General features: G+C 48.3%; 1 protein-coding gene across 1 annotated transcript in view; it reads left to right on the forward strand.

Annotated features, from left to right (window-relative positions):
• Positions 1-24,711, forward strand: part of PAPPA2 (pappalysin 2) — a 121,196-nt gene that overhangs the window by 82,911 nt on the left and 13,574 nt on the right. The window contains exons 17-21 of the mRNA XM_026084646.1: positions 551-761; positions 9,551-9,719; positions 10,811-10,943; positions 12,447-12,556; positions 16,520-16,591. Coding sequence (XP_025940431.1) covers positions 551-761; positions 9,551-9,719; positions 10,811-10,943; positions 12,447-12,556; positions 16,520-16,591 — 695 coding nt within the window. The remainder of the gene's footprint in view (positions 1-550; positions 762-9,550; positions 9,720-10,810; positions 10,944-12,446; positions 12,557-16,519; positions 16,592-24,711) is intronic.

A 24,711-nucleotide genomic window follows, 5' to 3' on the forward strand; every position in this document is an offset into this window, starting at 1 on the left:
ATGATACTCAAATCAAACCCTTTAGAAACAGGCAGTTTGAATTCCCCATCACACCAGTTAAGATTTCCGTATCCATTCTGCTGGCACTTTCTGCGTTGCACTGTATATGTAGCACAGAGTATGACAGCTTGTAAGGGTAGGTACTGGACAAGCTGCAAAAACTACCTGGAGAAAAGGTACATGACCTGAACTACGTGCRGCAGATAGCTGTCATACATAAAAACCCACCAAAGGCTCTTCTGAGATGTCACTGGAGAGGGGAATTTTAAGGGAGAGATTTGGGGAGATTTGCAGAATCAGGAACTTTTCTCCATCCCCTAGAAGTCATCCCTTTCCCCATCCTGTCTGTGTTCAAGAGATTCAGTTTCTGTCCCAGCCTGACCAACCATACAATGAGGTCCTTGGTTTTCATATTTATTGTCTTTCTTGGCATCAATATCCAGTCTCAAGAAGAGGGGGGCTTGCTGGTTCCTTTGAGCTTCACTCACTTCCAGGGGTCCAGCCCCAGTTGTGCTGTAGTCTGAACATGCTGCTTCTTTCTTGGAGTTAGGAATGAGCCAGTGGTTGACCTGCCTTGAGGATGGACTCTGGTCACTCCCTGAAGCCTACTGCAAGCTGGAATGTGATGCTCCTCATGCGGTGGCCAACGCCAAGCTGCTGGTCCCACGGTGCCTGCATGGGAACCATGACGTGGGCTCAGTATGTCGCTATAAGTGTAAACCTGGATACCATGTGGCAGAGAACACAGAGAGCAAACCTAAGTAAGTCAGTCTGYGATGTGTCTTTTCCCACTGTTCTGCCACGTTTCCTTCCTCTCCTTTTCTAATGCTAGCAAGTCATTGAAAGGAGAATAGGTCACTGTACGTTGGCAGCATTGCAGAGATGATTTGGCTGGTGGGATAGGTAGAAGGCAGAGCAGTTTGCTCAGATCGTGCACATGCCATTGCTTGAAACATGAGAGGCATTCCCCTAGTTTAGGTCAAAGTAGGTGGGAACAAGATGTAAGCTGCCATTGTGCACACATGTGCATTAAGTGTTTTAACCTGAAGTATGTGAGTTGTCCTGCACACCTCAATGTACTTTTCACTTGCTGAAAACTAAACATGTATGTGGAAGTGTTTGTAAACTCTCAGGACTTCAACTGGTAATTAGCTAATGATGTAATAAGATGCTGGAAGACTCTTGGAGTTGCTGTCTTTCATATAAGTGATAAAACATAGATCATGAGACTGAAGGTTATGAGAACAAATGGCAATATTCTGTAAGAGTTAACATTTTACCCCCTGCATGTCTTGGTTAAATTTAATCCCAAGCATTTATATTTCAATTGGAGATTTTCCCAATGTTTTGGGGAAAAATTCCTGGTGATTCACTAGCACTGTGCTCAGCCAGTATCATGACACTGGAGGTAAAGCAGTATTTTGTGCATGACACCTCCAACTGAAGTCCCCATTGGGTATGGTCACCAAAGATTCCATGGCACTGGCCRGGTCCTCCCCAAAGTCTTGATGCTAGTCAGGTAATTATGTGCTAATTGTTTAATGCCCCCTTCCAGTTTTAGTTGGATGCAGACTTCATCTCTGCTTTGCTGTGGGGTAGGGTTGTTGTGCACTAGGAAACGGTTGCCAAATTTCTTGCCTAGTAATGAAGGAAGTGGTTTCTGTAAACAGCTTTTCACAGTGTTAGGATTTTTTGGGCCAAGGAGAGCTGTGTGAATTGTGAGTATGGGTATGATCACATGGATTGCTTTGCAAACCATGAAGCAGCTTGCATGCCTGTGGCATTCAGGCACTGGACATGCAATCAAATCAACACAGCTTGCCAAGTTAGGCCATCTCAGCCATACTGCAGCAACTGCTGGAAAAAAGGATGCCCTCTGGAAGTTCCCCAGGCTCTTCTGATGTGTGTGTAACTTCTGTATAGGTCTGAATAGCCTGTAAGATAAGCCAAGGAAAATCATGCAAAATGGTCCTATTTTCAGGTTTGCTGTTATCACTACTACTAATTCATCTAACATCTTTGATGGTAGAGTATGATCCTATTGCATTAAGCAACGAACATTCACAGAAGCAGAAAATTCCTCCCTTTCTTATCATGTGCAAGATCCAAGGCAAGAGCCTTTCCTTGGGAGTGTAAATGCTGGTGTACTGTTTCATTTGGAGCTCTGTGTATATACTCAGCAGCAATAGAAACCCATTGGCAAGTGCAGTCCATGGCAACTATTAGCCAATAAACAAGCTAGTAGATAGCTAGATTGCTGGAGATCCTTCTGGTGTATCAGCCCTGGCAGGCACAGAATCAGAGCTGCCAAAGTGAGGAATTGCTTTTATTGTCCAGGGTTGTTTCTGGAGAAAGAGAGTCTTTGGAGATGGTGACAGAGAGCTCTGGAAGGGGCTGGCACTGGTAGGGTACAGGTTCTGATATGCTCATGAGGGATCAGGGTCTCAGTGTATGACTTAGCCATCAGGTTTTTGGGTGTCCTGAAGTCTCTCTGGGTTCTTTCCGGGTTCACCAAACTGAGTTCCTGATATATTGTTTCACCATCATCCATCTACCCAGCAAGCACCAGTCTTGTTGAAGGATTTAGTGCCATGCAGGTGTTTGATAAGTACATGAAAGCAAGCCCCTCTATGCCACTTAGCTACTGGAAGAAAATCAGAAATCAGAAGTGATCCATGGCTAACACCCAAGACTTCCCATGCCAGCTAAATGTCCCAGTGATGAGTATATAGCCATGAATATATAACCCTCTGGGTTGTTTTTCTAGCTCTATCAATCATGCCTTGTTTAGAGAGTGAAGAAGGAGGGAGTGTAACCCACAGCCTGCCTTGCCAGCAGCTATGGGGCTCAGACCATTCTTCTGGGAAGGTAGAGAGGGAGCACCTTCAGGTTCCTGAGGGCCTAGGAATCAGTCCACACTGCTATGATGTGAAAGACATGCTCCTCTTTCTGTGGCACTGTTTTAAGAAACCAGAGCATGATCATTTCCTTCAAGGACTGCTTGTAGGCCCCTTCTTTCAGGGGTGGACTCTGGATCCCCTGTGGACTGAGACAGTTAAGCTACAATGTGAACAGGAACTCAAACCCCAACCCCAGGGCTCAGTGTTATCTCTTGACTAGCTGCTTTTTGGGTCAGCCTTCTTTAGYGCCTTTCTCTCTCTCACACCTTGTAAAACACGATGGCTGCTACATGTGGACTGGGGATTCTGGGACTTTGTTCCTAAAAAGAGTAGTGCTACAGTGTCCGCATTGTACAAGCCTGAACCCTGGAGGGCATCCAGCTGTCACTGTCCAAACCAAGATGCTCTTTTACACCAATGCTCATGTAATTCCCACACTTCTGCTTTGTTGGTTGAATTTTACAGCAGGGGCAGGCACTTACTCAAGGACTCATTCTGCACCATGTATACTGTTTTTTTTCCTTCTAATATCCTGATTGCACCCCTGCATTGCCTAGGGAGTTGGTTTCTCCAGCTAACAACCTCAAGGTGAAAGAATTTCCTAGCAAATGATGCTGCCTGTGCAGTTGAAGTATGCAGCACATCAGGGTGATCAATGCACGGCTGAAATGCCTCCGATTTTTGAAATTTCATGTCCCAGTCTGGAGGCTTTAAAAACTTCTGCAATCTTTGTTGAAGTACATTTCCCATATGTGCAAGGGAAGGAGGGTGAAGAAATTCATTGTCTCAGAGAATACAGGTTTATCTGTTATCCTGGGTGAGGAAAGGCCCTTCAGAAATCACTGCTCATCAACAAGGGATCCCTGAGGAAATGGTGACTGTGTAATCAAGATTCTGGCAAAGATTTGTTGCCTTCTGCTGGGACGGATCATCTGACTGATGATGCTGGCAGAAAGGGTAGAAGCTTCTTTGACTCTCTCTAAAGGAAATCTGTTTTCAGCTGGAAGAGCCCATGTAACAGCCTGGTTTCCAGCTGCTGAGCTCTGTCAGTTCAAATCCCAAAATAACAGTGGCAAGGGGAACTTTACATGTGCAGTCATACTTTGTGATAGGCAATGGTTTGTCTGTGTCACTCTTGGCAGTGATGGAAGAGTGCATAGGGAACACTCATAGCATAGACTAGGTCCTTGTACTGGTATGGGCTGGATGAATTCCTTGTAGGTTGGGGGTGGTATGTGAGCTGGAAGTCAGGCTCTGAATGGACATCTGAGAGATTTGGCAGACCCAGGAGGGGCAGTTTATGTCAATTGGAGAAATAATTGGGCTTTTATTAGGAAACAAGACTGACTTTGAAAGGCTTACCATTTTCTTGGGTCAAAACTGTTCCTAAATGGACATGCTCTTTCAGAAACCTGTTGAGTGACTCCAGAACAGTTTCAGCCACCTGCCCAAAAGTCTACTTTAATGGAAGAATCCATACAGAAGGTTGAAATCTCTCGGACTTATAGATGCCATGAACCAGAAGGATCTCCTGATCCAACCCATCCCTAGGGATCTCTGTGAGATACAGAATCTGATCTGCAGTTACCTCTCCACACATGGTCAGGAAAGCACCCTCTAGGGAAGATCTATCAGGCTTCCAAGGCCTCTCTTCTAGGATAACCTCTGTCCAGTGACAGCACCACTCCACCCACCTGGATCACACAGAGCAATGAGCTGCCAAGGAGCAATGCTCAGCATTGGCCAGGGTTGCAGCATCAAAAATAGCCAGTCTGGAAGTCAAAGGTCAAGTGCTTCAAGGAAAATGGGCATCCCCCCAGGTAGTCCCTAATTTTGCGTCCACCACACAATGCCATAGGAAGCAGCTCTTCAACAAGAATATCTAGGACATTCTTCCTGAGGCATCCTTTGGGGAGGGTTACACTAATRCTGAGGTGATGCTCTGAGTGCAGGGACTGAAAAGGCAGGTCTCATCAGCCATTGTTTCACTTGCCCGATGCAGCATGAATTCCTTGGATTTGAAAGATTTGAAAAATTCTAAGCTGCCTTTGTGAGGGTCCAAGTCCTTTCTGCTAGCTTGAGGGAATGAAATAAATGAGAACTGGGCATTTGGATCTTTTCAGGCAGTTTTGCATGTCTCAACCTACGTTCTGTCTCTTGTCCCTGCTTTCTTCTTCCCTCATCATTACCCCTTTCCTGGGATTAGCCCTTTATGTCCAAGAGGGCAGATCTGAGAGGCTGACAAGACTGAATAGGAGACACACTGGTGGGACCAAGGGATAACTGGTACCTTGACCCCTCACTAGAGATCAAAGGAGCTACAAGACAGCCCAGCCAATCCAGTCCCCCGGTGAACTTCCATGGAGATGTCAGCCCCTCCACCTCCTCTCCCTGTTCAAAGACTACACAGGCTGATGGCAACCATGAAAGAGGAAGAGAAGGCGGGGGAATGTGGAGGAGAAAATGAACTGGAGTGAGTTAGCAGACTGAGGGCTGGAAGCACTTCAGAAAGATCATAGTGGGCAAAGCAGGACAGACTAACCCAAGAGCGTCAGAGTTTAGCAGGGCACTGGGCCATTGTATATTTGTGGTGGGTGCATAGGTGTGGGGCTCTCACTTCTGGTGCCCACATCTGGCCCCTTCCAGATAAAAGGCAAACACACACGCAGCTTATGGAGCCGTAAAGCCAGGTAAAGAAAACACAGGCTGTCAAATGGACTCTCATGTCATTTCCACCTCTAAGGCCCCGATGAAGATTTACAGCCCAGGTTGTCTAGGCTGTTTGGAGAGAGGGGAGGAAAGCAGCATAAGTCCTACAAGCTGGCGTTGCTTTCTTTTAATTTACCAGCAAAGCCTCTCTGCTTCTCCTCTGTTCTTTGTGAAGCCCTCAGTCTCCTACCATGGGGAGATGAGGTGGACTTCGGAGTAATTTATCACTGCTCCTGTACACTGCACCCAGTACTCCAAAATCTGGCCACTCCAATACACCACTGGATCCTGGCCAAACTTCTTCATGCACAGCTCCTGGAGCTTGACTAACACTCATGCCTTCACATCAAACACAGCCCTTGCTGGCCTCAGATTTCTCCCCTGCCTCCTTTACCCATTAGACATTGGATTGCCCAGTTGGAGGAGGAATCTTTGACTCTGATTTTCCTGGCTTCCTTGTTAGTCCTCAAGAAATGCTGCTAACCCAGATCAGAAGAAGTTGGGGGGTCTGGAAATTTCAAGCTGCTACAAGGTATTTTTTTTAAAGCCTCTCCCTTCCCTTCTCCATGCCTTAATATAAACTGCCCACTTCTTATGTACGGCAGTGGTCCACATACCACCTTCTGCCCTGGGATCAGATCAGGACAGCCCTGTTTGGAAGTTCCCCAGTATGGACACTAGTGGTGAGTTAAGCCTTGAGTGCAAGTGGAGTTATTATTTCAGCTCTGAAGGTTGTGCAGTGGTATAGTGGGACAGGGAGAGAGAGGGAAAGGTGGGCAAAGATGAACAGAGGGGTTGGCAAGGGAACTCACTCCTTCTTTCTGGACTGTTCCATCACTCCTGAAGATGGTCCATGTGCTCCCTGACAAGTCCCTGCTCCTCTCCTCTCCCTGGTTTAGTCAGCCAAGGCAACAGACAGGTCAGCTCCCATGGGGAGGCAGTGCACGGTGCACCAGGAGCCCATGCTGGAGCCATTCCAGTACCAAGTCAAGGCAAGGAGTCCCAGCGAAGGTGACAGGCATAGTGTGCACCTGTGCAAATTGGAAATTCCTGAGGCGTGGCCCTCCCCATGCTCAGCCTCTCTCCCCAGGCCTTTGCATGGCTTTAGGTAAAGGCCCTTCACTGCAGTTTGGTAGAGCAACAGTGACGTACAGTGGCTGGATCAGTTATACCCAGGTGGCTGGTGAGTGAGTGAGAACTAGCATGTATCTAGGATGGTCCTGTTTTTTAAAGGTTTTTGCTCTGTGCCTGGGGCCTTGCCTGTGACAGCGAGGCTTCATACTGCCAGTTTGTTTGTATCACTGTAATGGCATCAGCTTAACCTCCAACGTTGCTGTGATATGGCAGTGTAAGAAAGGGCCTGTTCTGCTCTGATTTACCCTGTGTAACTCATACAGCTAAATTACACCCTGCATGCCAGACAATTCAGTAAGGGGAAACAGATTTGCTGCATGAGGACCTGGACCTTCATCACAGATCAGTGCCTCCTAGTATGTGCCTTTGCCTGCCTTTAAGCAAATGGAAGAGTGGGCAGAGCAAAGCATTCAAACTAGCCCAAGAAGAGGCAAGGGCTGGTGGGGGAAGTCTTTGAAAGGCAGTGAGCATCATTCCAGCAGAAAAGGCAGACAGCCAAGAAAGCAAAATTAGCGGTGCATGGAAGCCACAGATGTCCACAATGGGATCCAGAATTGTTTCTCCCCACCACTCTTCCAAACAAGTCTTATGTTGTTTCAGCTCCTGTCAGTTCAAGCCTACTGCTAGCAGAATGACTTCCTAGCATCATTCGCTGCTCAGAGGCTCACACTGYGATAGTCTGTGATCCAGTCACCAGCAGTGTGGTGCCATATTGAGGCACCCGTAAGCCCCATCACCTTCCTGCACCTGCCTTCCACCTTCCAGGTTATCTATTTGAAGCCTGTGTTCATCAGAGCAAGAACCCTCTGTCACTCTTATAAGATCCCTAGCGTGGAAGAGCAAAGCTAACGAGGACTACATCCAGTTCTTTCGCTCTCGCCCCAGCTATGGCGGTGGAGCCTGGATGGGGTTGCCTTGCTGTTCCAGGCTGTGYGACTGTGCACCGAACTGGCCAGGACGGTAGCAACAAGGCACTTGTCTGCACCATGCGATGGGGGACACCCAGGTGGTCCCAAGCAGTAACTGCATCAGCTCAGAACAAGAGGCAATTTGGTGCCTTCGCGCCAGGGGTTTCTCTAACCCAGGGCTGCACAGCAGAGGAGATGTTAAATCTCCCTCTGTGTACCTGTGGCATGCTATAAGCTTTGTAACACGGCTCCTGGAGCCCGGCCTGCTGGCACGGGGGATGAGAGAGGACAGAGGGAAACATCTGAGGCAGGCTGTCTAGTAAAAAAGGACAGGCACGTGTTACAGAGGAAAGAAAGGTCTCATTAAGGATGGAGGCCTGCAGTCAGCGCTGGCTCAGGTAAAACTCTTCAGTGCTGTCAAAACTTGTATGTTGAAGGCATTCAGCAGCAGCTGGGGTCACAGTGGCATGTCCTCTTCAGGAGAGCAATCCCTAGCTAGCCCAATACATCATGGGCTTTTTATGCCTTTATGTAAAAGATGTGGTATATATATCACTGCCAGGGACAGGAGACTGAAGCGGGTAGGCTCCGCTTCTGGATATTTTCTTCCTTTCTTTTTCATCATTTTTTGGCAAGTATTTTGTGCTTGGACTGTTTTAGCAACACAAGATGATATTGGTCTGCTCTGGTATGACAATTCCTCTGCTAGAGCGAGATTGACAGATTTGGCCAGAGTACAAAGAGGAGCCTCAGAAATAGCTGGGACCAGGCCAGCAGGATCTACTGGTGGAAGCTCATTCGACTGAGTGAAGTATGTAGCTGCTGGCTGTGGGACAAAGCAACTCAGCGCACGTACCCGCAGGGCCTGGGGGGTAAAGAGAGCGAGGGGCACCACAAGAGTCAGTAAGCAAGGTCAACAGGAAAAACAAGGCAGCAGGTGCAGAAAAAAGAGTCCAGGACTCCTAAATCAGTGTGATCTCCCCAGATAGGTAAGGAAAGGCCTCAGCTGAGGCAGGTAAACCTGGGCTGTACCAGGGAATGGCCTTCAGGAAACTTGTCTGCAGTGGGGGACAGAATGGCAGTGGGGGGAAAGTCTGGTGCACGGGGGCTTGGGGATCAAGCTGCATCCCAGGGAGCTGCCTTGAGATGACCGCTCATGCCTCTGCAGGTTGAGAGAGCGAAGGGAGGCAGCACTCACGTAGGGTGCTCCAGCAAACATCGCACAATCTTCTTTGTGCTGCCGGCCTCACAGGCCATGCTCCTTACTGTCACCAGTGCAGCGAGGCAGTTGGCCCCCAACTCGGCTCCCACRAAGACGGGATCTGAACAGAGGAGCTCTTTCTCCTGGTTGGCTGGAGGCAGAGCCCAGCACATCTCATGGGCAGCAGGCCCCACAGCAAGCATCCTGGGCTGAGCAGGGCTGTGCTCGAATGCATTGCGCGCGTGGCTGACCCGYGCAAGTTCTCTCCCTCTAGCGAGAGAAGTGCATGTTTAATTTGAAGCACAAATGGGAGTTTTAGGGAAAGCTATGGGGCTGAGGTTTGTGTGCCAGTGCCCTGGAGGCCTTACTGGATCCCACCCTCAGGGATCAAAGAAAATAAGAGCAAAGCTACATATCCTTCACTGCTGACCCATAGAAATCATCTGCTTAAGATTCTCCCAGAGCTGGTCTCCAGGGAGAAACTGCTGATCCCCTATCCTCTTCATCTCATTTCTCTTCCTGACCCCACTAGACACCCTCCTTGCCCTGTGATGGGGTGGCCCTTGGCTCTTCACTGAGGAACACTCTTCCCTTAAGGGCTGTGCAGCTCCTGAAGCTATAGGGCCAAGTGGTGGCTGGGAATTGCATGCGGTGCTCTTCTGGGGCTGCAGCCCAGGCTTGTGGGTGTGTTTCTCCAGGAAGTTCCTGAAGATCCAGTGCTTGGAAAGTGGCCTGTGGGAAGAAGGGCACTGCGTTCCTGTGGTGTGTGAGCCACCTCCCCCAGTCTTCGAGGGGATGTACAACTGTACCCAGGGCTTTGAGCTGGACAGCCAGTGCATCCTGAACTGCGAGCCACAGAGTGAGAGGGTGAGTGACCTCGGGAAGGGATAGAGATTGGTCAAGCGCTATGCTTCAGAGCATCTGAAAACAGGTCACAGCAACACAGAGAGGGGGGCATGGGTTACCAAGATGTGATCCTGAAGAACAACGGGCTCTGATGCTCTTTGAAACCTAAAGGGAGCAGAAACATTTACTCTGCAAATGCTTCTTCCAGCCAGATGCACAGTTGTGCTCCTGCGAGCAAGTGCTGGCTTCACGAAGGGCTTCCAGACCATGTGAAGTGGTTGCGGGACTTTGAGACTAGTGATCGGAGTGATCTCAAAGTGCTGCATGGGAGGTCATGAGGCTCAGGGGGCCACAGGCAGCCTCGTGGGAGGGCTGGGCTCTCTGTACCTGCTGCACAGAGGGGCCTCACGTCAGCTGGGCTCTCCCCTCAGCATTGCGGAGCAGCTGGGTGCCCCTGAGCAGCGGTTACCCTGCRAACCCTGGAGCTCCTTCCGCTCTCGCTCACTGCTTTTGGGCAATGACCGTGACTGTGTGGATACCGACACCGGCGTGGGGTGCACCCCCGGCTGGGGATGCTCTCTCTCCCTGGTAGCACTTCCAAAAGGCAGCCATTTGTCCTGTCAGCAAGCCTGCCTGTCTTTAATGAAAAGGGTAGGAAATGAAAGGTGGAGGGCTTCCAGCAGGCTTTGAGAGTAGCTGCTAATGCATTTGCCTGGGATGACTGGCAACGTCACTGCAGCAGACTTGCTGACAAGGGGCTCACCTGGGGATGGAGGCTGCTGCCTGCCAGGCTCTTCCACCAAAGGTGGCCTGCTGGAAAGGTCTTGTCTAAAGAAGTGCAGTGAATTCCCTCTGGTGGGATCCAACAGCAGCTGGAAAACAATTTGCTCTCTGGTCAGTAGTASAAAGTATCCTTAGACTGGACCAGATGGCCACAACCCAGTTGCTCTGGAGAATTTTGCTCTAGACTTCACAGGCAGAAGAAGGTCATTTTTCTTTCTATTACCCCCTGGAGCTGAGCGGCTGGTGTGAAAATATCACTAGTAGCCAGGTTGGGGTGAGCCCTGCAGCTGGCTTGTAGTAAAGAGGACTGCTCTCTCTTCACTTTCCAGGTTCCCATCCTTTGTACTAAGGAAGGTTTATGGACAGAAGAGTTCAAACTGTGCGAGAACTTACAGGGGAACTGCCCACCACCTCCAGAGCTGAATTTTGTGGAGTACAAGTGTGAACAGGGGCATGGAATAGGTGAGGACAGGGGAAAACTAAACAAGAACTGAAACATTGCGGAGCCCTGATCCAACCCCCTTTTCTCTCCTTGGAATGGACTCTTTGTTGACTCAGTCGTGTCTCGCCTCCAAGAGAACTAGCTGGAAGGTCATGATGATTATTCTTGCTGTAGCAATCCCCGCTAAATTTGTGACAGAATTCTGTTTTCTTTTCTGTCCTCTTTCTGAGCACAGAGACAGTGGGGTGGCTTTAGCTATGTGCACATACTGATTGTATTCATGGACAAGCTAAAGCCCAGCTAAAGCTGGCTTCAGTGCAAGGATCTGTATTTTCAGAAGAAGCCGGGCAAATCCAGCCCTTTACAGTAATTTTCCCTTCCTCTGGCCCTCCACCCCAACAACATCTCTACACTTATTATTATTGCTGACTCCTGCAGGGTTAATGTGGCAGGTTCTAGACGAATGCTGGAGTGACAATGGCATGTAACAGGGCACTTTCACCAGATGAGGGACCACACCATCCATTTCTTTCTTGGATTTTAGTACCTCCGTGTTTTCAGGAAAAACTGCAGTTCTCAGTCATAATCATTACATCTGATTTGGCATCCTGCTGGACTAGACACTTGAGCAAAACCCACATCACTGAAACAAAAACAATGATCATCTGCATCTGATCAAAACTGGCTGAAATAAGTCTAAGGGCAGGGCCTGCTAAGTTTGAGCTTCGGACAGATCTAATGTGAGGTTGGGATTAGGACTGGGACCCACCTGTTTTTTCAGGGTGCTTTTTGCATTTCTTTTTCTTGCATGTCTTTATTAGTTCCTAAGTTCCTAAGACCCTTTACCCATAGCTGTAAGGAGCCAGACATTATAGGATTGACTTAGGTTACAGTAGGGCCAGTTAAGCTTGTTTTATTTCTTGACGATGAAGGCTCTGGGCCGAGCTGTTTTCCTGCTGTTCTCAGAAGAATGGAAATGATGGGTAAATCTGTTGTTCAGGAATTCAGACATCCTGCAAGGTGCCAACATTGTTTCAGAAAACTAATTGCCATGTTGTTATTTCCAGCTAAGAGCTTAATGCAAGAAGAGCCAATAGGTTACATTCCAGCAGGAGCAGCTCCTGGGTCATAGCAAGGCAGTGGGAATTCAGCTTGGTAGAAAAACTATGAAAGAAGCTCCCTAACATACCAGCAAACATCCCATAACATCCAGGGCAGTCTTATTTTTGTGCTGGATCTGATGTCCTGCTATTTGAGCTTTAATCCATCTCATTAGGTAAAGTTTGATTTTCTACTCAGCTGGAAGAGKGGAATTGGTTGGCCAAAACAACTCCTGTAGTCTCCAGGGTAATTTAGGATTTGGGGAGGGAATTGTCATCCTAGGCTGGGAGGAAAAGGATCTCCTTTACATCTGCTTCTGCCCTTAGTGAAGAGCCTAGACGTTTGGGTCTGGTGCCATCCTTTAAAACATAGTTGCCTAGTTCCTGCTGTAAGTCCTCAAGGCTGTGTCTCTCCTCCTGCAGGTGCTGTGTGCATACCTTCCTGTATTATCCCCCCCAGCGATCCAGTCATGCTGCCCGAAAATGTAACTGCTGAGACTATGGATCACCGTCTGCAACCCACCAGAGTCCAGGTAAAAGGGGAGGTGCTATTCCTCTAACAGGGCATTCGCTGGCAGCATTTTGATTCTCTGGTTCTGGCTTCCCCATGCCTGCCTTGGGCAAATGTAGAGAAGAGGCCTTAGAATATTTCTAGTGTGGCCCCATTAGTCCTGTCTCCTCTCTCTACAGTGATTTTCAGAGAAAAGCCCTTTGCCTTGGGTGAAGAAGGGTAAAAGTTGAAGAGGGAAGTAGCATAAGTATGTGTGGAGTTTGGCTGGCTCTCTCCAAGGAGCTGCAGAGGCTGCGTGCTGTGGAGATAGCTGCTAGCTGCTCGTTCTGGCCACCTCTGCCTGAACGTCCACGGGGAGACTGGGCTGAGCTCCACACAGCCAGGGAGAAAGCCTTGCAGGATATGCGAGTACTGAACCTAGGCCAGATAAGCGCCATCTGCATGGCCAAGGGGGAAACCATCCCCTGAAATGATTGGTGCATATGGCAGCAGGTCCTTCATCAGAGACCTTTTGTTCTTGGAAATGTTAGCCATAGTGTAGCATCTGTATGGCTTTTGGCTCTGATATAGTCAAATTTCTCACCTTTTCCCAGTGAAATCCCTTACTTAAGGACACTTGCCCTTGCCCATCTTGAGCCCTTCTGGGTAAATCCACCTGGCAGTGATGAGGTAGCTGGGTGGCAAAGCCAAGAGGGAGACTGGAGCTCTGTGCTGAGATACCATGTGTCTCATGAATGTCCCCCTGGCCTGCAATTTTCCACACCAAATGTTCTCCTTGAGCTAAAATAATTTCTTTCAGTTTCAACAAAAATGGCATAGACTTTCTTAAGGATAAGAGGGCTGAGAAGTATTCACATTTATGCCCTTTTTAAGATTAATATATTTGGATATTCAAGCTCTCATTTCCCCACGTTTTGGCAAGCTCTGGCAAAGGTCTTTACAGTGTCTATGCACATCTCCCCAAGTACATTTCTGTTGATAGGCCTTCACCCATGGTCAGTGGAAGCTCTAACCAGTCTCTCTGCATATGCCTGCTTCAGCAGAGGCCACAGAGCTTCAAGATAACTCTCGCTAAGCATGCTGCTCCCCTGATCCAGTTTATAACTAGATTCCAGTGCCGAGGTCCTCCTCCATCCCCACGACTTCTTCTTTGTTTTCTGTCCCTTCTAGATGCTACTGCACAGCTTCCTACTCTCCTATACCTATGCCTATTCAAYGTAAGCTATCAGCTCTCATCTGAGCTCTCAAGGACTAGCAGGATATAGCAATGAATGAAATTAAATGCAGGAATCCCACTGATTTTTCAGGACATAGYGCGTGCCTAAATCTGCTACACTGTTGTTATTGTCAGCCAATGTGCTAGGAGGGTTGAGTTTGGGAGAAAAAGCCACCCTTGACTCTTGGCACAATGAGAGTTCTGGTCTCCAATTACCTGGCAGCTGAGATGCAGCCCCAAGCAAGCATCTCCCTGCTAAGGAGGAGGCAAGGCACTGTCAGCTGTAAGGTGCCTCTGGCTGCCATGACCCGCTGGCCTGCTGATTGCCTCCTGCTTCTGGGACTGGGAGCCTTTTCCTCCCCATCTCTTACTCATTTTGTAGGCAAAACAGCTCAAATAACTCAAATAGTTTGGATCTTAACTGCACAACTCTCCCAAAAAGCAGCTCCACCAGGGTAATATTTCTTAAAATAAAAATGAGATGCATAAGGAAGGAGGTGGAACAAAGAAAAGCAAACAATCTTCCTAGGAGCCAGCGCTCCCGTCCAAACACTTTCCCCTCCTCCTGGGAACCCGCAGGAGGCCCAGAATTACCAGTGCTTTGTGCCTGTGGATACTACTGTACGTCGTATTGAATCAGATCCACAACAGATCACTGTCTGGGAGTGAGGATGCCCGTGGCATGTGGGATTGTTAAGCACGAGCGCTGGAAGGAGGCCTTAAATTTGAGGGATCAGATGGTTTGGCCCGTCAAGGCGGTGGCATTCAGCTTCCCTTTCACCACCGCTGTGGGCTCTCATGCAAGGGAAGCATTTTGCAGAGAGGAGGAAAGGAGGAGGAGGGAGGAAGGCATTATTTTAAGAAATGGCACTCCTTGCCAGGAGCTCTCCCTGGAACGTCTTGTTTTCATCTCTTCACCAGCTTCTTCCTCTGCTCTCCCCACTTTTGCTCCTCTAATCCACATTGCTCACGCAGTGTTGGCTGTCTGGGCTTGCCATATTTGGGGGCTGCTGTGCTCCTGAGGTGACAGGGAGAAGATGAGGCAAACTAGAGCTTATGCTGGCCCTCCTCACAGGGAGCTGTACAGACCACTCTGGGAGAACCGCTCAGGGTCCTGTTTTGCTTTGAACACTGATTCATTGCGTCCTGCAGCCAAGCAKATTTGCTCTGTGCCTTAATTTCCCAACCTGGAATATGAGTATGCTAAACTGCCATTCAAGTCACACAACAAATATGTAGGAAGCATCCTAACAGAGTTAGGATCCAAACATCCTTGGGGCTGACTGGGAATCGACTAGCTTAGCCAGCATCCTGGGCCTCTGTCCCATCTGATCACGGCTTCCCCTGGATCTGAGTTGCCTGCACCGTCTGAGAATGGTGCTGTTAGGCCAGACTTGCTCCTGGCAACTTGTCAGGCTGCAATAGAGACTGACTGCAGCAGGAAGAAGCTGAAAAATACAACTAAAATGCAAGGGGTCTGGGTGAACAAGGATCTCATATGTCTCTTGACACCTGCAAGGGCGTTAGAGAAAAGCAGCGTCCTGGCTATCAGCATGTCTTCTGGCCACCTTCCATCATGAGCAAATGAGGGTGCGTCAAGCAGATGATAACCCAGCCAGCCAGCTTGCTGCTGCCTCACCCTTCACCCTGCTAAATGTGTAACTTGCTGAGCCACGTCATTGCCTCAGCAGCCATCAACTGAACGCACAGCTAAAGGGACCCCTTGAATTCAGACCTCCCACTGACTGGAGAGAGCTCCCCCATCCCTGGCTGGCACGATTCCTGGGGATGCTGGAGCTGGGCTGCCTTCCACTGTACTTTCCGAATGTGAGACTAGGGAAAATATACGTGCCCTTCTGTACAATTCCTGTTCTGTGAAGGGCATCCTAGGACACTTTCACAGGCCAACTGTCATTTTATGGGACCTCAGATTTCAAAGTCTGCCTGAACTTTACAAGGAGGAAATTGTATGTGTGGTGGGGTTTTTCTTCCCCCTGTATAATCATGTGTGCTCTTAACAATATCCCTTCAGAATTTGTGGGATGGAGCATTCCATTTAGATGAAACCAAGCCCTTCATATCTTACTCTTGTATCTGGTTGGTTGCAACAGCTGACTTAATGCCTTGTAAATACCAGAGAGAACCTCATCCGCACATGCGAACATGAGTCCAGTGTATCCACTTCAGACCAGGTCCAGGGAGGTTAGTGCCCCAGTGTCCTTTGGAGACCTAGTTCTCAGAGCCTGAGTAGGAATCAAGGAGCTTATCGACATAGGCATCAAGTGACGACCAGTTGGGCCCTACATCTGATACAAGTGAGAAGCTGCTAAACCAAGCATTTTGCAAAGAGGTGAATGGAAGGATCCAGTTTGTTGTAGCCCTGGATGGCTCCTTTCCAGCAACAACTTGTGGCCAAGACAGCAGGGCATGGCCCCAAGTTAGCCACCATGACACAGCATTGCCAGCTGACCTCAGTTCTCTGGCAATCCCTTTCATCTCCCTTTGTCATTTCCCATTTGTACGGCCTCTACCTTGAGCAATGTACGCAGGTTTGTGGGTGAACCAGACCCAGTTGCCTCAGGTTTGATGGACTTCAAAGGGCTTTCCTCTGGAAGGAGGTGCAGGGAGGGTCCTGGTGTGGTACTGCTGTTTTGCACTGYGATGAACAGTGCAGTGATGTAGGAGACGCAGCACCTCCAGAGAGCATCCAGGGCTTTTGCACTCACTCTCTCACCTCACCTGACATCTCTTTTCTCCTTTCCTCTTCAGCATATTGTGTGCACAGGCAGGCTGCGATGGTATCCAGACCCCTCCGTCATTCACTGCATCCAATCGTGTGAGGTAAGCCCCCCCTTCTCCCAGTACGAGCAGCCTGCTTATTGCAGGAGAGCTCCTGGCAATTCAGACTCACTCCGGCACGGAGGTGGAGCTGGACAGCTTTGAGTTAGTGTTTGCTCTGAGCTGGGCCAGGGCTTGCTGGCTGAGCAGAGAGACCAGAACAAGCATGCTTGGGAAAGTGCAGCGATGACAAGCTGGATTTTCAGAGTGCCATATACTGCCAAGACATCACAGAGGGTGGAGGAAACTCCACGGGTACAGGCAGTGCAGGCATGTTGAGCATGGGCTAGAGGGAAAACAGCCAGATCTCAACCAGGGATTTCCAGATACCACAGATTTTCACATGTGATTCCTGGCACTCTGGCCTCTGACTGCCCACAGCCCATGTGTAATGAAAGAGTAATTAGGTCTGGGGTTAGTAGCACAGACTCCTGAAGCAGATTTGAGCTTTCCTGAAGTTTGAGGATGTTTTAGATCAGAAATTCAATGGGAATGCACTGAAGGGTTTTGGGTTTTTTTTTTCCGAAACTCCTGTTTTGGAAGAAAACCGAGAGTCAGCTCTTTTACTGTACCCTTTATCTCCAGCATGCTCAGTGTCAGTAAGACAGGCATGTAATTCTGCAGTCCATGTGCAAAGCTAACAGAGAAATGTAAATGGGTGAGATAAAGGAATGATCAAAGATAAAGATACTTCCCCACTCAAACCCATCTGTGGGCCAGAGTCCTGCAGGAAGGGATTGGATCAGTAACTAGTTGGTGGAGTGGAACATGGATGATGGGTCAGCAGAGCATTATTGACTTGGAAAGTGGCATGGTGGTGAATGCCATTTCCATATCTCGCTCTGAGTGTACAGTACAGCAGCCAGGATGAGGCTGGGGAATGAGATTGCAATGCACTGCTAAGCTGCAGAATCGGGCCAGGTCCTCATAACATATTTCCTTGCTTGTGCACTTCTTCCTGGCTGACTCAGGAAGAATGTTCTAGCAAAGGATTTCACTGGCAAGGGGTATCCCCAGAAAGCATGTGCTGACTCCAAGCCTGAATATTTCCTTAACCAGAACTACAGTTCTAGAGTAATACTGATCCAGAAAAGCCCTTTGTGATTCATGCATCCAATCAAAACAACTAGGATTTCCAGCGTCGTATATGCAAAACAAACCGCTCCTGAAGAATCTGCAGACAAAGAATTCTTTGCAGAAATTGGTTAGCCACTCATTTCATTTTGAATAATGACCAGGCACGAGAAAATAATAGGCAGCTTGGAGTCAGTTCGCAAAGGAAAGAAAAAATAGGCAGTCTTTGTCAAACACTATTTGTTATTATGATTGAGGGTAAAAAGAAAAGGGGAGGGGAAGAGAATTTTGGAATGTTGTATGCTGAAACTTTGGGATTTTTACCAAAAAGGRAAATGTAAATGAACTTTGCACACCAAAAATAGCACTGAGTTTTGCTGATTTATTTTTTGACACACTCCTTTCATTGCAAATGATTGGTTTTGCTCACTGGTTCTCCCCAGCTCAGCTCTTTGTCAACTGAAGTGTGGGTGAAAGGGCAATGTATATGACCACATATGATTGTGTGGTTTGAATTTTGCAAGGGGCAGGGGGCACATCCCCAGGAAGGAAGTGTTATGGTCCAGCAGAATGTGCAGCAGGGTTGTTTCCCAGCTTCGATGGATGTGTTGTATGTGCCCACTGTAATCCATGGGCTCCAAGCATGGGGGAATAGTCTGCTGTGTGCTATAGACGTTTGGTGGTTGAGTACCAGAGCTTAGGGATGGATCCTCCATTGTCATGGGAGCACTGTGTCTTTCTAAAGCATACCCTTTAGCTCAGCTCCAGGGCAATGGATCTGAAGCAGTTCACATAAGCCTGTGACCTTCTCTGTGGCTCTCCTGCTAGCGAGCGGGTCAAACTGAGTGAATGGAGGTGCCTGTTTAGGTGACAGGTTACTCCCCCACACACCTCTGTGAGTTGATCCTTCCAGAAGGAAGCAGACTTTGTGCTGTGCTCCTTCCTCCCTTCCCATCCAGCTCAGGTGAGAGCCTGTGGATGCTCCCTTAGACACAGATACACTGGACCTACCTTAGCTCCTCTTCCTCTGTGGTTTCTGCACCTCAGCTTGGATCTGTGTCTTCAGCAAGAGGTCGCACAAGGAAGGATGAAAAAATGCCATATTGTGTGTGTGTGTGTGCGTGTGTGTGTGAGAGAGAGCGAGAGAGAGAGAGCGTGTGTGCGCAACTATGTGAAATACCGACATCTCACATTGTCACTGTCTTGTCATTAGCCACCTAAATGTATTCATGGTCAACACCAGTTCTTTCTGTTCCTGTGTGCTTGTCATCCCCATCTACTTTTAGAAGACAATTACACACAACTGTCTTAACCTACAGGAAGTTAAGCAAGACAAAATTTTACAATGTCCTAACAGAAGATGGGGAATCCATGTTCTTCACCCTTGTAGGCTTTTCTACACCTTTTCTGCTTTCAATTAGTCTATCAGCAGGAATAACCAAGCAGTACACAAAGCCTTCTTGTTCTAGAAATCTCTCTCCTGATAGGAATGTATCTGTCATTTCTGCAGTTGCATCAGCTTGGCAGCTCAGAGATATCCTGAGGTCAGCAAGTACACCCAGATCTTTCTCTGCCTCTTTTATTTCCAGCTGATGAGCTCCAAGCTAACAGCAGATGTTTTACTATCAGTACTCCAGTGCTTGCCCTTCAATTTTATACAAGTGAATGTCATCCTGTTTCTCTCCCTAGTCCTTCAGGTCAACTAATGATTTGTCAGATATCCTGATCCTCCACTGTGGAACAATGTCTCTTTTCTTTGGCTCATGAGCAATTTCATCAGTACAGATGTACTCTTAAGGTCACAGCCACTCACCATAATACTAATCAAGATTGATCTTCAGATTGTTCCTTCCAGCCTGATCCTTCCTTTTTGGAAAAAGCCCACAGCCACCTCCTCCCTATTCTCTTTCTCCTCACTTCTCACATGTTTGTCTTTGATTATTCTTTTCATTGGGATTTCTTCTACAATCTTGCATGTTATTCAGGTTAGCCTAAAAAGCCAAGTTTTGCTAGATGATTTCCCCTCTTTTTTATTTTATCATGGGCTTTAGAATAGTCATTCTCTGGCCATCAGGAATAACTCATACCAAAACTGACTTATTCAAAATATTGCACTTGGAGCTGCTGTTTGGCACTGGAGAGAAGGGAGGTATTACCAGTCCCCCTAGCGTGACCACAGAAAATGCCCTAAATTTTGTTTCTTCTTCATCTGTGCTCACTTCTGTCCCCATACCCTCATTCCCCTAGCTATCCTGCCTTCATCCTTGTGACCAAAATCATGGCAGTTCTTGAAAGCCATTTCATTTGGGTGCCAATTTCTTGGGGGATGTGGGGACATCAGACAGTTAGAGTAGGATGTAGAGAAGGCATGGAATATAACGTTTAATCTGTTCTTGCTGCATGAGCCTCCCCCATCTCCTTTCCTTGTTCTCTTCTTCCTTTATCTTCATGAGAAATGTTTTGCTTTAATAGCCCCTGCTGGATCTGGCTTGGTTCAGCTTGACTTGCCAGCTGTGCCTCTTAGCCCTAGATTCACAGTCCCTCATTTCACGTTAATCTGTCAATGGAGGCAGTCTCTGCTATGCAGTGGGCAGAGAAACACTGTTCCAATGGACTATCCAGGTCACCTAAGGTCTGAGTCACCCTTCGGAGATGCTATTGTTTCTCCATTGACAGCAGAGAGTGTGTTGGATAAGGAAGCTTTCTCATCTGGACACCTCAGGGGAACAACCCTGCGTAAGAGAAATCCAGGCCTCCTGGCTCCTCTTACAGTCTCTCCCTGGAGGAGTCACTTCAGGCTGGGGTGTGGGAGCACTAGCCAAGCTCAGCCTCCAGCCTACCCAGCCCCAGATGGAGCCCTGCCTCACAAATCTCCTGCTGGAAATTTCAGGTCACTGTGCAATGACATTAGAGGAATTCTCACTCATCTTTATCATACACTGGCGATGGATCAGTCTGCCTGCTCATCTCTTTCTCTCTCCTCTCCCCACCTCCCTTCTCTTTCCATTAATCTTGTCGTTCATCTGCCTCCTGATCTCTCGCTATGTCTTGCCAAGTTCCCCATTCCCGGAGCGTGGAGGCACGTAGTTCAGCGGATGAAAGAGGGAGGAATGAAAAGCATTCCAGAATCTCATCAGGAATACGAGTTACTGCCGAGTGTGCTTCGCGTCTCAACAGCCAGTGGAACATCTCATCCCATGCCATCAGTAGAAAAACAGATGGCAGCAAGGCAGGGTGAAAGGAGAGGGCATGCAGAGAGGACTTGGGGCTGGGTGGAGAGGGGAATGGAGCAGCAGAGTACCCCCCTTCTCCCTCCATAAGATCTGGGAAGAGATAGTTACGATCCTGGTGTTCTACCTGGCAGCTTAAGAAGGTGTTTGCAATCTCTGAGGCGGGGTCTCCCAAGCCATAAGTAGGTGACAAGCTTTCATCCACACTCTTCCCATGCCCAAGAGCAAGGGATAACTGAAGTGAGGCTGTTGCCTGCAGAGGAGGAGAGAGCATGTACAGAGATCCAGGCTACAAGTTACTGCAGGCTGCTCGCTTAGCCTGTTCCTGCCGTGCTCTAAAATGACCCATGCAGTGGCTGTCTGAATGTGGCCAGTGTCAGCTGCTGCCAGCTGCTACAGTGCCTCTTCTAGGTTGTGCCACTCTCCAGCTCTGTGCTCCCATTTCTTCCACCATAGGGGCTCCTCTCTTCTCACACTGTGGCTGTGGTTTAGGTGATAAAGATTGCTTATTTCATCATCATCATGTTTTTATCCAGTGTTACTCACAGGATGGAGTAACTACCACCATCCCGCTCTGACAGGGCAAGGAACACAGGCTGCTAGAATGATCAAAGTAGATGTGGACAGGCTATTCTGGGAAGCCAGTATGCTCTGCAAGATGCTGGCCCTCCTCAGTCCTGCTCCTCTTCATCATTGCATGCAGGTAGCAAAGGGTTCATGGCAAGAGATTTAAAGCGGCATGCTCTGGATAGACCATTAGCAGGTAGAGCTTCATATTGTTATGGCTGGATCTGGGCAAGAGCTAAAATAGCTATTGGTCTGTCTCCTAGCCTAGCAATTCCTTCTTAATGTGACTCGGTGCTGAATGCAGACTGCTTCTGATATACCTCTCTTGCTTCCTGGCATGTCCCATACCTCCAAGTTGTTGAACTGGCTTCTTTTCGACAGTGAGTAGGCTGACTCTCTTACTTGATTGTGTGTGTAACATTTTCCAGCCTCATTCCTCCCCATCTTCATCCAAGGTCCAGACAAGGTGCCCCTTGTTTCCTTCTGTCATGTCGCTAGTGAGTCTTGAGAAACGTAGAGTGCTGGTGATAACCAAGAGGAAAGTTCCCAATCTACAACTAGGGCCTGTGCATGAAGCAACTGATGCATGGTTACGGCTCCTCCAAAATCAGTGCTTGGCACCTCTTTCTCACCCCAACCTGTCAGCATTAGTAGAGCAGGCAACTTTTATTGCCCATTTCCATGTCTGCAAGCAATAACAGCAGGATTGGGTGTGCGTGAGAAGCCTCCCTGTGTTCACCCACATGTGTGGCGTATCTCTGAGGTTAGTAGTAGATACTAGCCATATTTCAATCCTCTAATCCAAGCCATCTGCAGCTGCATTCCACACGCTCTCTCAGATCATCGCCTTGCTTTCATCATCCTCCCCTCCTTATCCAACTCCCCCTCCTCACTCCTCTTCCACTTGTCTTATACGTATTCCAGACACAGGCCTTAGGTAGCCAACTGGTGACTCATGCTGGCCATAGAGGCACACGTGCTCAGTTGGCTGCCTGCAGCTCCTCTGGAAAGGACAGGCTACAGGCAGGTTCCCTGATTCAAGTCTCAGAGCTGAAGTATGGGGAATTTGTGCATCTGTGGTCCTGTGGTGACCCTCCATTCTAGCCTCCAGCCAAGCTTTCTGGGTGCAGGGCGACATGGTGGATTGAAGTGGCCTGGCTTCTGTTACAGAGGTGCTCTCCCCTGCCAGGAAAACCTGGTAGCCTTTGAGCTGAGTTGACTGCTGTGCTACCTTCTCTGGTTGAGTTTGCTTTTGTTTTCATTTCCTGTGAGCAGCCCTGCCTGTATGCTGGGGGAACATCCAGATACTTCAGCACGAGATCACTGCCTCACACCCTGGGTGAAGAGAGGCCATACCAGAAAGCTGTTGCTAGCATGAACTGCTGGGAATTTCTCAGGTCTTCCCTGCATGAGGACAAGGTCTAGCTGCCCTTATGTATGCTGCTGGTCATGTTATCGCAACTGTAGAATACTAACGCATTTTCTATTTTGTGGTTTTCCTGAATAATTACTACAGAAATGATGAAAAGGGGATTGAAGCGTGTCTGTGGTTACAAGTTGTTCTTGTCTCTCAGTCCAGCAGGTAGTCAAGGACCATCTACAGCCCTTCCCACTAATATGCACAAAACTCTCACTTGGCATGTCTGTGGCATATGTCCAGCATTTGTCAGCCATAATTAACCCTTTTGAAAGCATCTACAATAGTGGCAGTGGGAAGTCTCATCTAAAATTAGGGTCCCACTGTGTTTTAATGTTGCCAAGGTGTTGTGATGGGAGACAGGCTGTGACTCGCTCCCCTAGGCAAAACACTGGAGCCTGGGCCCAGCTGTAAGCAGCTGCCTCTGCTCATCAGCATCAGCGGGGTTGCGGCACGGGCCAAAAGTTGAATTTTGTTAAACTGCAGCTGGGATAGAAAACTGGGTGTGGAGGCTTCTGCCAAGAAAACAGCATCACCTCAGCCTGTCTTTTTTGTGGCTCCATCTCTTTGTGAAGGATTATATCTAAAGGTGATGATCAGTGATGTCTTGTGGCAGATCAGGGCAAAAGTTCAGTCTCTCTGTGGCTGGCTGCAGGCGGAGATAACTGTAAGATAGGGGCAGTATGCATGGATGCGAGTAGGATGTCTGTAATCTGGGAACAGCAGGGTAAGATGCAGACAGTGGTAAGTGTGATCACTGTCCATGCCTCAGAAACCTGCAAAGCCCTTTCTGCGCTGTGCTGTAGCTGAAAGAGCGATGATAGTAGGAAGTGCTTGTTACTACATCACCTGCAACATCTTCACCAGCAGAAGGCCTCGGGATGGGTAGTTATCTAGCCAGCCTGGCCTACTTTATTGTCCCTCCTCCCAGACCCAAGGGGCTCTGGTTTTGTATCATGGCAAAGCTCAGCCCAGGAAACCAGGCAGAAGTGTGACTCTGGTGGGATGCTCCACACTGGGAAACAGATCCTCTTCGATTCTCCATGGGCTGAAGACAATGAGGATGACAAGCACCCCAGCTTCTCCAAGGAGACTCTCTAGAGAAACCAGGGATCTCAGCATGGCCAGAATTTAAAGACACCCTTTTGTGATGCTCATGTCATTGCTATTTCACCTCCGATCTCCTGTCTCCATCGCAGCATTTCGTGACATCTTTTTTCAGTCTGCACTCTTCCTGTCTGCCACCTGGCTTTGAAAATGTGAAGAGGATCCTACTGGATATTATTGCTGTTCTTGTAAGCAGGCAAAAAGCAGACCATGTGGTTCCTGTTCCTTCAGGGGTCTCATCAAAGTTAAAGCCTAYAAACCCACATGATCCAAGTGACCAAACATGACTCAGTGCATTGTTGCCCTAGACTTTGGTAAATTCACATCATGGATAGCGTGGGCACTGTTGATCTCCACATCTCAAGAGGACATAGGGGAGTTAGAGGAAAGCAATCAAAATGATTAAGGGGACACCGCAACTGCCTTATAAGGAGAACCTAAAAAGGCTGGTACTCTTCAGTCTGGCAAGCAGAAGACTGCTTGAGGTTTACAAAATCATGAATGTGCTGGATAAGAGGAATGCAGAACTAAGGAGCACTCACTGAGACTGGGATTTGTTTAAAACAGGTAAAAGAAAGTACTTTGTACATGGTGAACACTGAATTCTGAAATTGGCTGCTGCATGAGGCTGCAGAGGTGAGTAGTAGCTGTAAGTTCAAAGAGGGATTAAACAAATTAGTGGACATTAGTGGAACAGATATTAAAAGGAAGAGACAAGGATATACCTT

Source organism: Apteryx rowi, unplaced genomic scaffold, assembly GCF_003343035.1.
Source record: "Apteryx rowi isolate R43461 unplaced genomic scaffold, aptRow1 scaffold_65, whole genome shotgun sequence".
Lineage (NCBI taxonomy): Eukaryota > Metazoa > Chordata > Aves > Apterygiformes > Apterygidae > Apteryx > Apteryx rowi.